General features: G+C 38.9%; 1 protein-coding gene across 8 annotated transcripts in view; it reads right to left on the reverse strand.

Moving 5' to 3' along the window:
* Positions 1-719: 719 nt before the first annotated feature.
* The window catches only part of LOC121018272 (olfactory receptor 481), a 50,547-nt gene continuing 37,580 nt past the window's right edge, over positions 720-13,686 (reverse strand). For all 8 annotated transcript variants that reach the window (XM_040456979.1, XM_040456976.1, XM_040456975.1 and 5 more), the window contains 2 exons: positions 12,547-12,641; positions 720-4,700 (listed from right to left, as the gene is read on the reverse strand). In XM_040456979.1, coding sequence (XP_040312913.1) covers positions 3,259-4,191 — 933 coding nt within the window. In that variant the 5' untranslated portion in view covers positions 4,192-4,700; positions 12,547-12,641 and the 3' untranslated portion in view covers positions 720-3,258. The remainder of the gene's footprint in view (positions 4,701-12,546; positions 12,642-13,686) is intronic.

Raw genomic sequence — 13,686 nt, forward strand, 5'->3', positions numbered from 1 at the left:
ATTTTTTTACAAAAGGAGTTTTTGATTGTTCCCAGTCTACAATCCATAGTAATCAGGAAACTTCAAAAAATAAAATTCTTACAAAAGGAGTTTTTGATTATTCCCACAGGGATATTCTTTTTTTTAATTATTATTTTTGTGATGTTTGTTTTTATTTTTGAGAGAGAGAGAGAGTGCACGAGCAGGGCAGGGGCAGAGAGAGAAGGAGACACAGAATCAGAAGCAGGCTCCAGGCTTCGAGCTGTCAGCACAGAGCCTGATGCAGGGTTCGAACTCATGAACTGCAAGATCATGACCTGGGCTGAAGTTGGATGCTTAACTGACTGAGCCACTCAGGTGTCCCGCCACAGAGATATCCTTGATCCTTATTTTTTGATGTGCTGTTTGGGGAAAATGCTTTTGACCATTCCTAATATTCTCTATCCCCCTTTGGAAGAGATATCTACTAGCATAACACACTTAAAAAAAATTTTTTTTTAAATGTTTATTTATTTTTGAGAGAGAGAAAGAGAGACAGAGAGAGAGCACAAGTGGAGGAGGGGCAGAGAGAGAGAAGGAGACACAGAATCCAAAGCAGGCTTCAGGCTCTGAGCTGTTAGCACAAAGCCTGATGTGGGGCTCAAACTCACAAACCGTGAGATTATAGCCTGAGCCGAAGTCAGACGCTTAACCAACTGAGCCACCCAGGTACCCCCATAACACACCTTTCTTAGCCTTCACTCCTTCCTTCCCTAGAAGTAATAAATTAGCTGATGATAAGTTTGGAGGGGAAAACTAGATATATAGTAATATTAGCTCGGTACCTTAACAAAGTACCATAAACTGAGTGGCTTAAACAACAAAAATTGTTTCTTTCACAGTTCAGGAGTCCAAGATCAAGGTGTCAGCAGGGTTGCTTCTTTTTGAGAACTGTGGGATTCCTTCCATCTCTCTCACTTAGCTTCTGATGGTTTGTGGGCATAACCCACTTGGATTGTAGAAGCATAACCCACTTCTCTGTTTTTATTTTCATATGAGGTTCCTCCTGTGTGCTGTCTGTATCCAAATTCTTCTTTTTTTTAAAAAAAAAAATAAGGATACCAGTAATATTGGATTAGAAGCCCAGCCTCCTCCAATATGACTTGATCTTAACCAATTACACCTGTAACAACCATATTCCCAGGTAAGATCACATTCTGAGATGCTGGTGGTTAGGATGAATTTTTGAGGGACACACTTCAACCTGTAACAGAAATCCCAGCCTTTTGCCTTCCCCTTTCTCTGGGGAGTGAGTCTGCCCTCCGTGCTCTGGGCTGCTCTTGGCCATGCTATAAATGGATGGAGGCAGGCCTACTCTCACTGCAGAGACCAGGGACAGGGAAGGGGAGTGTCAGATTCTGGGATTCAGAACATGAAAGCACGTGTCCACAAATATGTGTCACATACTCTAATATCAGCTCCTTCGTTGATATACGTTAATATTTTTGCTCTCCCATATGCCTTCTCTTTTTGTCATCTCCTCGGTTGATTGAGAACTTGGGAGGGAAAAGATGTGTCGAGGCCTATCCTCTCCACTAAAAGTTGTAACAGTGCCACACACCCTACATCTGGGTGATTGGATTATTGAATCCCTTCAAGTGGAAATATGAAGGGAAAAATCTCAGTATGGACTTACCACAATCAACTGGGGAGTCTTTACATGCTTAGACAGAAGAGACTTAGATATGGGAGATGCCAGTATGCAACATGTCTTCCATCTGACAGAAGGAATGGGGTGGAGGGAGGCAGACTATTTTGATGGGTGTGTGGTGAGAGTTGCCCCAAATCTCTTGCAGTACTAGGCCTTACAAAGAGTTGCCACTAATTGGGAAAGAACCAGAGGAAAAGGAATAATTTTGTGAGAAATACGATAAATACAGTCAGGGCACACTGAGTTTGAGAGTCTTGGGGGGAAAGGCCAGTGAAGAAGTTCATCTGTCCTTCAAGGAAGGTGTGTAGGGACTCTCACCACACCAGTGGCAGCTGAGCTCATGGGAGAAGATAAGATTACCTATGGGGATCATGGGAAGGAGGAGAGGGAAGAGGGCTGAAGATGAATCCTGGTGAAAAGCAAACTATAGGAGGAAAGAAGAAGACAAAGACTTCCAGAAACACTCAGCGAAAAACTTCAACCACCAGAGTGCAGATCTCCCACCGTGACTCGAACATGCCCTTTTCCAAGACTGAAGTCATACCTTTGGGAGCCCTCTCTTTGCAAAGGGCTGTGTCCGTGCTGACTTTGGCGCTTTACCAGCTCAGCTCGCAAAGTGGTTCCTCCAAAGTGTCTCAGAATTTGTCTGACATCATTCATATGCTAACAAAATATAGTAGCTAAAATATTAATCATAAATCATTGTGAAAGGCATACAGGAGGCAGGGAATCAATTTAGAGGCAACTGCCATAACCAGACGGGATCATAAGCGCCAAAAGGTCAGTGGAAGAAGCAGGGAGAGTGGACGCCTCCTTGAGAGACATTACAAAATGTGTGGCAAACGTATTATTTGCCTGACCCATAATTTCGTGCCTCCTACCTATAAATTATTGCTGAAACAAAGTCCTAATGTCCCAGTCTCCCCCTCCAAAGAAACCTCAGCTTCTGAAATCTTACCCTAGACTCATCTGGTAAGACTTACATTGTAAAAAGAGTCAGCACAGGTGTATACAAGGTCTCTTCTGTGTTATCTGGGTTGGATCTCTTAATGGCCAAGCAGAGGAATCATGACCTTTGCTCTCGCTTCAATAAAGTGGACCTAGAGGCTTTCTGGAGACATGAACATCAATGTTCCCAAATGTTTAAATATACATTGACAAAGGCAGGGCAGTACCTTTACAGGAAGTGGCCTGAACGTCCTGACTTGTCAATATTATCTTTTATTACAGATCTGTTGGGGACAAATTTTTTTCCCAAATGTTATTTAACTAGATGGAATTCAATTAAATTTGATCTTTGGTGGAAATAGCTCTCTGTATTTAATATAGGACTCACAACTGATTAATGAAACTATTTTGCAAGCAGGTATTCTTACCTTGAAAAGTTCATATTTAATTTGAATGAAACAGATTTCCACATTAAATGATACATTTAACTTTCTATATGGAAGTAAACATTGGCTTTTTACATTTATAGGAGTTCTTCACTATCAAAGTGATGAGTTAATGATAAATATCATTAAAGTATCCAGCACAAATGTTTCCCCAAATCATTGCTTTGTTATTTATGGATTTATATCTGATCCGATTCAGGAAAACCAGTGTGTTCTGGCCATTAGTTTTCTCATGGCCCCTTTCACCTCCTTGTTCCTCAGACTGTAGATGAGGGGATTCAACATGGGGACCACCACTGTATAGATGACAGAGGCCACTTTGACCTGATCAGCTGAATAACTGGACTTGGGCATCACATAAACGAACAAAACTGTCCCATAAAACAAAGTGACGGCAGTGAGGTGGGAAGTGCAGGTTGAGAAGGCCTTCTTCCTCCCCTCAGTAGAGCGCATATTCAGAATTGAGTGGAGGATGTAGCTGTAGGACACAATTATGGTAAACAGTGTGCTTATGAGGACGGATGCAGAAGAGATGGCGGGAGATATTTCAGCAATAAAAACATGGCCACAAGAAAGCTTCAAGAGTGGAAAGAGGTCACAGAAAAAATGGTTGATTTTATTTGGTCCACAGAAAGATAGATTCATCAGACAGCCTGTAAATGATGAGGCGTTCATGCATCCACCCAGGTAGGAAGCCCCCAGTAGGAGGAAGCAGACCACTGAGGACATCTGGGTGGAGTAGAGTAAGGGAGAGCAGATGGCCACATAGCGATCATAGGCCATGGTAGCCAGCAGGAAGCATTCTGTAGTCCCAAAAGTGACATCAGAGCCAAGCTGGGCTATACAACCAGTGATAGGGATAGTTGTTTTCTCTCTTAAAAAACTTATTAGCATGATTGGCGTGACTGACGTGGAATACCCAATGTCCACAAAGGCCAAATGGCTGAGAAAAAGGTACATTGGGGTGTGCAGCTGTGGGCTGCTTCGGATTAAGATGATTATACTGATATTTCCCACTATGGTAACTACATAAACTCCCAGAAAAATCACAAAGAAGATGGCACATAGTGTGGGATTATCTGTTAATCCCAGAATAATGAACTCTGTCACTGCTGTGTGGTTTTCCATCTATTCATTTAATGGTGGCTATTGAAATCAGAACCAGAGATTAAAATGGTTGAAATTACCCCACATTAATGGGGTATCTTAATTTAATGACGATACCTGTAGAGAACCCTACAATTAAAATTTTTAAATGGTAACTTTGCCTCACTTCTAGAATACTTTGTGCACACAAATTTTCTTTTCAAATTCCATGAATATATTAAAATTGGAGACTCGATTACCTTAGAATTCAGCTATTTTACTCCTATACTGTATGAAATACTGTAGAGTAAGTCTTCCCCAAGTGTACAAGAATATGTAAAATGATGTTACAGCAATACTGATTGTAATAACATAAACTGTAAATAACCTAAGTGATTATAGAAAGGTCAGCTCTTGATTTTCTACCCTCATCCCAAATGTGCCTCTGCACCAGTATTCTCTTTTCAGTAAATACTATCACCATTTATCCAATTACTGGACCAAAAAGTAACGAGTTGATTTTGACATGTTTTTCTGACTTGATCCTTTTCCTGGAATGAAAAAAAAATCACATCCTTAGTTATCATTGATACCAAGGGCTGGAAAGTGTCTATGTTCAAGCTAAATGGGCCAAACACAATTTTTCTTATTGTTATGAGCTAAATCCAGTATACTTTGCAAAATCTTCCAAGATTTATCTCTCACATCATACTTTTTCATGCTTCTTGGATTACATGAAGCAGAGAAGAGTCCAGGTATTTTTATGGACTGGGATTAATTGGAAAGTGAACTGAAGCATTTGGAGACCTACATTGGTAAGTGATGGTTTCATCGGTTGTGGTATGAAACTATAGGGAAATAAGAAGTGGGGGCATATGATGGTGATGGGGGGAGAGAGTAGTTAGAGAGGTATGGATGGAAGTAGCCAGCTAGGGAGGCTAGGAAATTGGATTGGAAGAAAAACGATCATTTCAGAATAATATTCCCTTGGTTCAAATTAGAGCACATAATCAAGGACAGGGGAGAGTATGTTAGTTACATTCGGCCATTTCCATGGCTTTTCTAGATTAAAGAGCAACATATTCTTCTGAATAATTTGATTTTTCTTGAAGAACTTCAATCTGAAGAATTAAGAAAACATACATACATAACTATCAGCAAGCATGGACATTTCCCCAAAAGTTGTGTGTGAATCATGACCATGATATCCTACGATATGAGCAGTACTAGGGTTATGTGTCTGAATTCTCACATTCTGGCTTTTGTTGTTTTTTTTTTAAATAAGACAAAGCCTCAGCCTGAAAAGAATTACTTTAGAAAAAATAAGTGTATGAAAGGCACAAAAGCTTTCAAAGTTGGATATGAGTGCCAGGAGGGAAGGCAAAGTGATGTGCACAAAGACCATGGACTTTGCAGCCACACAAACTTGATATCAGTTTCTAGCTCTTCCTCTCACTATCTATGGAATCATAGGCACATTGAAAGACATTGTTGACCTTCTGTTTCCTCTCCTATAAAAAGGAAATAATGATACATACCTTATATGATTCTTGTGTTAAATGATATGATGTGGATGAAAATACCAAGCACTGTGCACACAACAAATAGATGCTCAATTACTAGTGATGAACTTGAAATAATCGACTTGTAACTTCTGGTACCTGTAAGAGAATCAAATATTTCAGTATCCCTTAACAAAGAACAGTATAAATTAGGGACACATCCATTACAACACTAGGGATAGGCTCCAAGGAGTTGTCACTGTAAAGCAGTGCCATATTTAAGTGAGGCTTATGTCATTTGAGATAAGGCCCAAATCACTTACGTCACTTGTAATTACAAGTTAATTTCTTTATTTGTCCTGGAAAACTACACTGAGAATCCACTGGGATAGAGAAATTACATGCGCATATCTACTGGGACAGAGAAATAGCATGTAAACCTGATTATGTAAAAGTGTGTGAATGAAATACTTTCTCAATACTCTGTGGTTCCTTTTATTTTTTTAATTAAATATAATAATTAAACATTTAAATTTAAATAAACTGAAAAATATTATAATATTTTACTACCATTGAAGTTGATTATTAGATCAACATGACTAATATGGCTGTGACAATTTGTGACATTTCTGAAGTATGGCTATATTCAGTGGCCCAGGTTTTCATGTCACCTATGTTTAGAGATAATGTGGGTTTCCTAGTACAGTTTAACTTATAAACATGAGTCCATTGGAATTGCAATATTATTTTCAACATAAGTGATGTAACTTTTAAAAAATCATATGTATTTTTTACATGTAATGTGGATCTAGGACACTTCACATACATCCCATGCTTATTGGTGGCAGAGATTCTCATGCACATGCTATTCCCTCTCCCCTTTGCCAACCTTAATCCATCAACTCTTAAGAAAACAATGAATCTCACACTAACATTTTTCTTAGAACCCTGCCTACCACAACTTCCACATTGACTGGCAGATTGTCAAAGATACATGGCCACAATCAACTCTGGTTGTATTCTTGAACCATGGCCACATAGTAGAACATTCTCTAAGGTTGAAGGTCAGGTACCTTTGATTCTGGGCTTGAAGAGCCCATTAGTCAATAACCTTCAGAACAAAGCTAAATGTGATAATTCATATTAGGAGGTTCTAACAGCTCAAACACCTCAAAGCCACCAAATTAGGAAATGGGCATACTATGAGACTCCCTCTGTCCTAGAAAGATACTATTCCTTTAGGTTTTTTTTTTTTAAATATGAAATTTATTGTCAAATTGATTTCCATACAACACCCAGTGCTCATCCCAAAAGGTGCCCTCCTCAATACCCATCACCCACCCTCTCCTCCCTCCCACCCCCCATCAACCCTCAGTTTGTTCTCAGTTTTTAAGAGTCTCTTATGGTTTGGCTCCCTCCCTCCCTAGCTTTTTTTCTCCTTCCTCTCCCCCATGGTCTGTTAAGTTTCTCAGGATCCACATAAGAGTGAAAACATATGGTATCTGTCTTTCTCTGTATGACTTATTTCACTTAGCATAACACTCTCCAGTTCCACCCATGTTGCTACCAAAGGCCATATTTCATTCTTTCTCATTGCCAAGTAGTATTCCATTGTGTATATAAACCACAATTTCTTTGTCCATTCATCATTTGATGGACATTTAGGCTCTTTCCATAATTTGGCTATTGTTGAAAGTGCTGCTATAAACATTGGGGTACAAGTGCCCCTATGCATCAGCACTCCTGTATCCCTTGGGTAAATTCCTAACAGTGCTATTCCTGGTTCATGGGGTAGGTCTATTTTTAATTTTTTGAGGAACCTCCACACTGTTTTACAGAGTGGCTGCACCAGTTTGCATTCCCACTAACAGTGCAAGAGGGTTCCCGTTTCTCCACATCCACTCCAGCATCTATAGTCTCCTGATTTGTTCATTTTAGCCACTCTGACTGGCGTGAGGTGATATCTGAGTGTGGTTTTGATTTGTATTTCCCTGATGAGGAGTGACGTTGAGCATCTTTTCATGTGCCTGTTGGCCATCTGGATGTCTTGTTTAGAGAAGTGTCTATTCGTGTTTTCTGCCCATTTCTTCACTGGATTATTTGTTTTTTGGGTGTGGAGTTTGGTGGGTTCTTTATAGATTTTGGATACTAGCCCTTTGTCCGATATGTCATTTGCAAATATCTTTTCCCATTCCATCACTTGCCTTTTAGTTTTGTTGATTGTTTCCTTTGCTGTGCAGAAGTTTTTATCTTCATGAGGTCCCAATAGTTCATTTTTGCTTTTAATTCCCTTGCCCTTGGGGATGTGTCAAGTAAGAAATTGCTGGGGCTGAGGTCAGAGAGGTTTTTTTCCTGCTTTCTCCTCTAGGGTTTTGATGGTTTCCTGTCTCACATTCAGTCCTTTATCCATTTTGAATTTATTTTTGAATGGTGTAAGAAAGTGGTCTAGTTTCATTCTTCTGCATGTTGCTGTCCAGTTCTCCCAGCACCATTTGTTAAAGAGACTGTCTTTTTTCCATTGGATATTCTTTCCTGCTTTGTCAAAGATTAGTTGGCCATACTTTTGTGGGTCCAGTTCTTGAGTCTCTATTCTATTCCATTGGTCTATGTGTCTGTTTTTGTGCCAATACCATGCTGTCTTGATGATGACAGCTTTGTAGTAGAGGCTAAAGTCTGGGATTGTGATGCCTCCCGGTTTGGTCTTCTTCTTCAAAATTACTTTGGCGATTCGGGGTCTTCTGTGGTTCCATACAAATTTTAGGATTGCTCATTCTAGCTTTGAGAAGAATGCTGGTGCAATTTTAATTGGGATTGCATTGAATGTGTAGATTGCTTTGGGTAGTATTGACATTTTGACAATATTTATTCTTCCAATCCATGAGCATGGAATGTTTTTCCATTTCTTTGTATCTTCTTCAATTTCCTTCATAAGCTTTCTATAGTTTTCAGCATACAGATCTTTTACATCTTTGGATAGGTTTATTCCTAGGTATTTTGTGATTATTGGTGCAATTGGGAATGGGATCAGTTTATTTGTCTTTCTGTTGCTTCATTATTAATGTATAAGAATGCAACTGATTTCTGTACATTGATTTTGTATCCTGCCACTTTGCTAAATTCATGTATCAGTTCTAGCAGACTTTTGGTGGAGTCTATCGGGTTTTCCATGTATAATATCATGTCATCTGCAAAAAGTGAAAGCTTGACTTCATCTTTGCCAACTTTGATGCATTTGATTTCCTTTTATTGTCTGATTGCTGATGCTAGAACTTCCAACACTATGTTAAACAACAGCGGTGAAAGTGGACATCCCTGTGGTATTCCTGACCTCAGGAGGGAAGCTCTCAGTTTTTCCCCATTGAGGATGATGTTAGCTGTGGGCTTTTCATAAATGGTTTTTATGATGTTTAAGTATGTTCCTTCTATCCCGACTTTCTCGAGGGTTTTTATTAAGAAAGGATGCTGAATGTTGTCAAATGCTTTTTCTGCATCGATTGACAGGTTCATATGGTTCTTATCTTTTCTTTTATTAATGTGATGTATCACGTTGATTGATTTGCGAATGTTGAACCAGCCCTGCGGCCCAGGAATGAATCCCACTTTATCTCCTTTAGGTTTTAAGGAAGCCCAACTGTGGCTGATAAATGACACAAATAGGTGGCCATCAATTCCACAAAAATAGCTCAGATCATATCTGCGAGAATTAAATTCCCTTCATTCCTGTCCTCCTCTCAACATTTTGTTCACACCATTTGATTAGTATCCATTATAGTTGGAACATCTTGCTCTTTCCTTGGTTGAAAGTGCAGTGTCTATGACTATTTTTGTATCCTTTAATGGTGCAATGCTGAGAATGTAGGAGGCACTGAATACGTTTGTTGAATTAGTGTTAAACAATTTTTAGAAAATCTTTCTGTGTATCAGATACTATACTAGGACCTAAAGATAAATAGGTACTCCCACAACTAAAAACCATTTTATGGTTATATTCATCACTCCACCCCCTTTCAACAGAAGATCAATTCCTAGTCACCTTAGGTCTCAGGTTTAAATTTATTTCACTGTTCAAACTTCCTCTGACACCCTGGACTAAGTCATAGTCTCATGGTGTATAGTTTCAGAGAATCCCGAAATATGTTCTGCATCTATTATACTTTTAATTATGATGATACTAGTGTAAATAATTGCTCCGGGTCTTTTTTTTTTTTTTTTTTTTGGACTACTTTCCTACACTTACATGAGGGAAGGATCATGTCTGCTTTGTTCCACACTTATTCTTAGAACATTGCAGAGTGCCTGGTACATAGCAGTACCAGACTTGACACGAGACATCTCAACAGGCTTTTAGGTGTACAATACGGTCTTGTTGACTACAATACAATGTTCTTCAGCAGATCTTTAGAACGTATTTCTCTTGCTTAACTGCAACCTTATGCCTGTTGGTTAGCAACTTCCCATCTCACTCCAATTCCAGCCTCTGACAAGCATCATTCCACTCTTGAGTCTGTGACTTTGACTGTTTTAGGTACGCCATAAAGTAGAATCATGTAGTGTTAGTCCTTCTGTGACTGGCTTATTTCACTCAGCATAATGTCTTCCAAGTTCATCCATGTTATCACATATTGCAGAATTTCCTCTTTTCAAGACTAAAAAAGATTCCGTTGTATGTATATATACCAAATTTTCTTTATCCATTTACCTGTGAGTAGACATTTAAGTTGCTTTCTCATATCTTGGCTATTGTCAATAGTGCTGGAGTGAACACGTGAGTGCTAATATCTCTGAGATACTGATTACAGTTCTTTTAGATAAATATTTAGAGTTGGGATTACTGAATGATACGGTAGTTCTATTCTTAATTGAGCAACCTCCATAAGGTTGCTCCTTAATTGAGCAACCCTCCAATTGAGCTGCTAGGTTTTCATAGCAGCTGTACCATTTTGCATTCCCAGCAACAATGTATAAAAGTTTGCCCTCTCTCCACATACTCACCTACAATTATCTTTTTGAAAAAAGTTTAAATTTTTTAATGTTTTTAGTTATTTTTGAGAGAGAGAGAGAGAGAGAGAGAGAGAGAGAGACAGAGCATGAGTGAGGCAGGGGCAGAGAGAGGGAGACACAGAATCCAAAGCAGGCTCCAGGCTCAGAGCTTTCAGCACAGAGCCTGACGCGGGGCTTAAACACACAGATCGTGAGATCATGACCTGAACCAAAGTTGGACACTTAACTGACTGATCCACCCAGGTGCCCTTCACCTACACTTACCTTTTGTTTTTTTGATAATAGCCATCTTGGCACATATGAGGTGATATTTCATCATGGTTTTGATTTGCATCTACATGATGATGAGCGATGTTGAGTATCTTTCCTGGTACCTCTTGGCCATTTCTTGTTTTTGCTATTGAGTTGTCTTTGCTGAGCTGTTCCTTATATATTTTGGAAATTAATGCCTTATCAGATATATCGTTTGCAAATATTTTCTCATTCTGTAGTTACCTTTTCACTTTGGTGATGGTTTTCATTGCTGTGCAGAAGCTTTAAGTTTGATGTAGTCCCACTTATCTATTTTTGTTACCTGTGATTTTGTTTGCCTGTGATTTCGTTGGTTTTGTTGCCTGTGATTTCAATGTCATACCAAAAACATTATTGCCAAGACCAATGACATGAAACTTTTCCCCTATTTTCTTCCAGGGGTTTTCTTCTTGCAGTTTTATTTCTTACATTTAAGTCTTTAATCCATTTTGAGTTGATTCTTTTGTTTACTTTAAGATAAGAGTTCAAGGGAAGCAAAAATAATATAAAAACAGAGAGGGAGATAAGCCATAAGAGACTCTTAAATACAGAGAACAAACTGAGGGTTGCTGGAGGGATGTTGGGTGGGGGGATGGGCTAAATGGGCGAGGGGCATCAAGGAAGGCTTGTTTAGATGAGTACTGGGTGTTATCTATAAGCGAAGAATCACTAAATTCTACTCCTGAAGTCATTATTTAAAAAAAAAATTTTTTTTAACGTTTATTTATTTTTGAGACAGAGAGAGACAGAGCATGAACGGCAGAGGGGCAGAGAGAGAGGAAGACACAGAATCGGAAGCAGGCTCCAGGCTCTGAGCCATTAGCCCAGAGCCCGACGCAGGGCTCGAACTCACGGACCGCGAGATCGTGACCTGAGCCGAAGTCGGACGCTCAACCGACTGAGCCACCCAGGCGCCCCCTCCTGAAGTCATTATTACACTATATGTTAACTAACTTGTATTTAAATAAAAAAAAAAAGAGTTCAATTTCATTCTTTTGAATATGGATATCCACTTTTCCCAACACCATTTATTGAAGAGACTTTCCTCACTGTGTATTCTTGGTGCCTTTGTTGAAAATTATTTGACTGTATATGCATTAACATATTTCTGGTACTCTATTCTATTCATTGGCCTAGACGTATGTCTTTATGTCAGTACCATACTATTTGAATTAATGTAGCTTTGCAATATTATTTTGAATCAGGAAATGTGATGCCTATAGCTTTGCTGTTCCTTCTCAAGATTATTTTGGCTATTTGGGGGCCCTTTGTGGTTCCATACGAATTTTATAATTCTTTTTTCCATTTCTATAAAAATTATATTGAGATTTTGGTAGGGATGCACTGAATCTGCCTGGGAGGTATGGATATTTTAACAATATTAAGTCTTCCAACCTAAGAACACAGGATGTTTTTACATTTGCTTGGGTCTTATTTAATTTCTTTTATCAATATTTTATAGTTTTCACTATACAAGTTTACAAAGTAAACAAAGGAAGTTTCATCTCCTTCACTAAATATATTCCTAGATTATTTTATTCTTTTTGGTGTATTGTAATGGGATTGTTTCCCTGTGAGCAGAGACCTGTGACAGGTTGCATACCTGAGGGCAGGTGCATAGTCTAGCTTGCATTATACTGAGAAACCTTGAAGGGATGAGAAGGAATCAGCCAATCCTTAGATGACATCGTGGACTGCCTGGACAGACAGAAATCAGAAGTAACCCTAGTGCAAAAGTAAATCATTTCACCCCAAAATTCCCTTCCCCTACACTCCAAGGAGTTTATCTAAAAAGCAGTCTTGCATGAAGACACTTCTCCAAACAACCCATCCAGATGGCCAACCAACACATGAAAAAATGCTCAACATCACTCATCACCAGGGAAATATAAATCAAAACCACAATGAGATACCACCTCATACCTGTCAGAATGGCTAACACTAACAACTCAGGCAACAACAGAGGTTGGCGAGGATGTGGAGAAAGAGGATCTCTTTTGTACTGCTGGTGAGAATGCAAACTGGTGCAGTCACTCTGGAAAACAGTATGGAGGTTCCTCAAAAGATTAAAAATAGAACTACCCTACGACCCAGCAATTGCACTACTAGGTATTTATCCAGGGGATACAGGTGTGCTGTTTCGAAGGGATACACGCACCCCGATGTTTATAGCAGCACTATCAACAATAGCCAAAGTATGGAAAGAGCCCAAATGTCCATCGGTGGATGAATGGATAAAGAAGGTGTCATATATATATATATATATATATATACACACACACATACATACATAATGGAGGATTACTCAGCAATCAAAAAGAATGAAATCTTGCCATTAGCAACTGTATGGATGGAACTAGAGGGTATTATGCTAAGTGAAATTAGAGAAAGACAAATATCATATGACTTCACTCATATGAGAACTTTAAGATACAAAACAGATGAACATAAGGGAAGCAAAAAGAATATAAAAACAGGGAGGGGGACAAAACATAAGAGACTCTGAAATACAGAGAAAAACTGAGGGTTGCTGGAGGGGTTGTGGGAGAGGGGATGGGCTAAATGGGTAAGGGGAATTAAGGAATCTACTCCTGATATCTTTGTTGCACTATATGCTAACTAACTTGGATGTAAATTAAAAAATAAATAATTAATAAAATAAAATAAAATAAAAAACAGTCTTGGAGGAGGAGCTGGTAATACAAGCAAAACCAGATAGTTTCACACATTCTCTCAGTAAATA

This window comes from Herpailurus yagouaroundi, unplaced genomic scaffold (assembly GCF_014898765.1).
Source record: "Herpailurus yagouaroundi ecotype Mexico unplaced genomic scaffold, PumYag 218, whole genome shotgun sequence".
NCBI classification, from domain to species: Eukaryota; Metazoa; Chordata; class Mammalia; order Carnivora; family Felidae; genus Herpailurus; species Herpailurus yagouaroundi.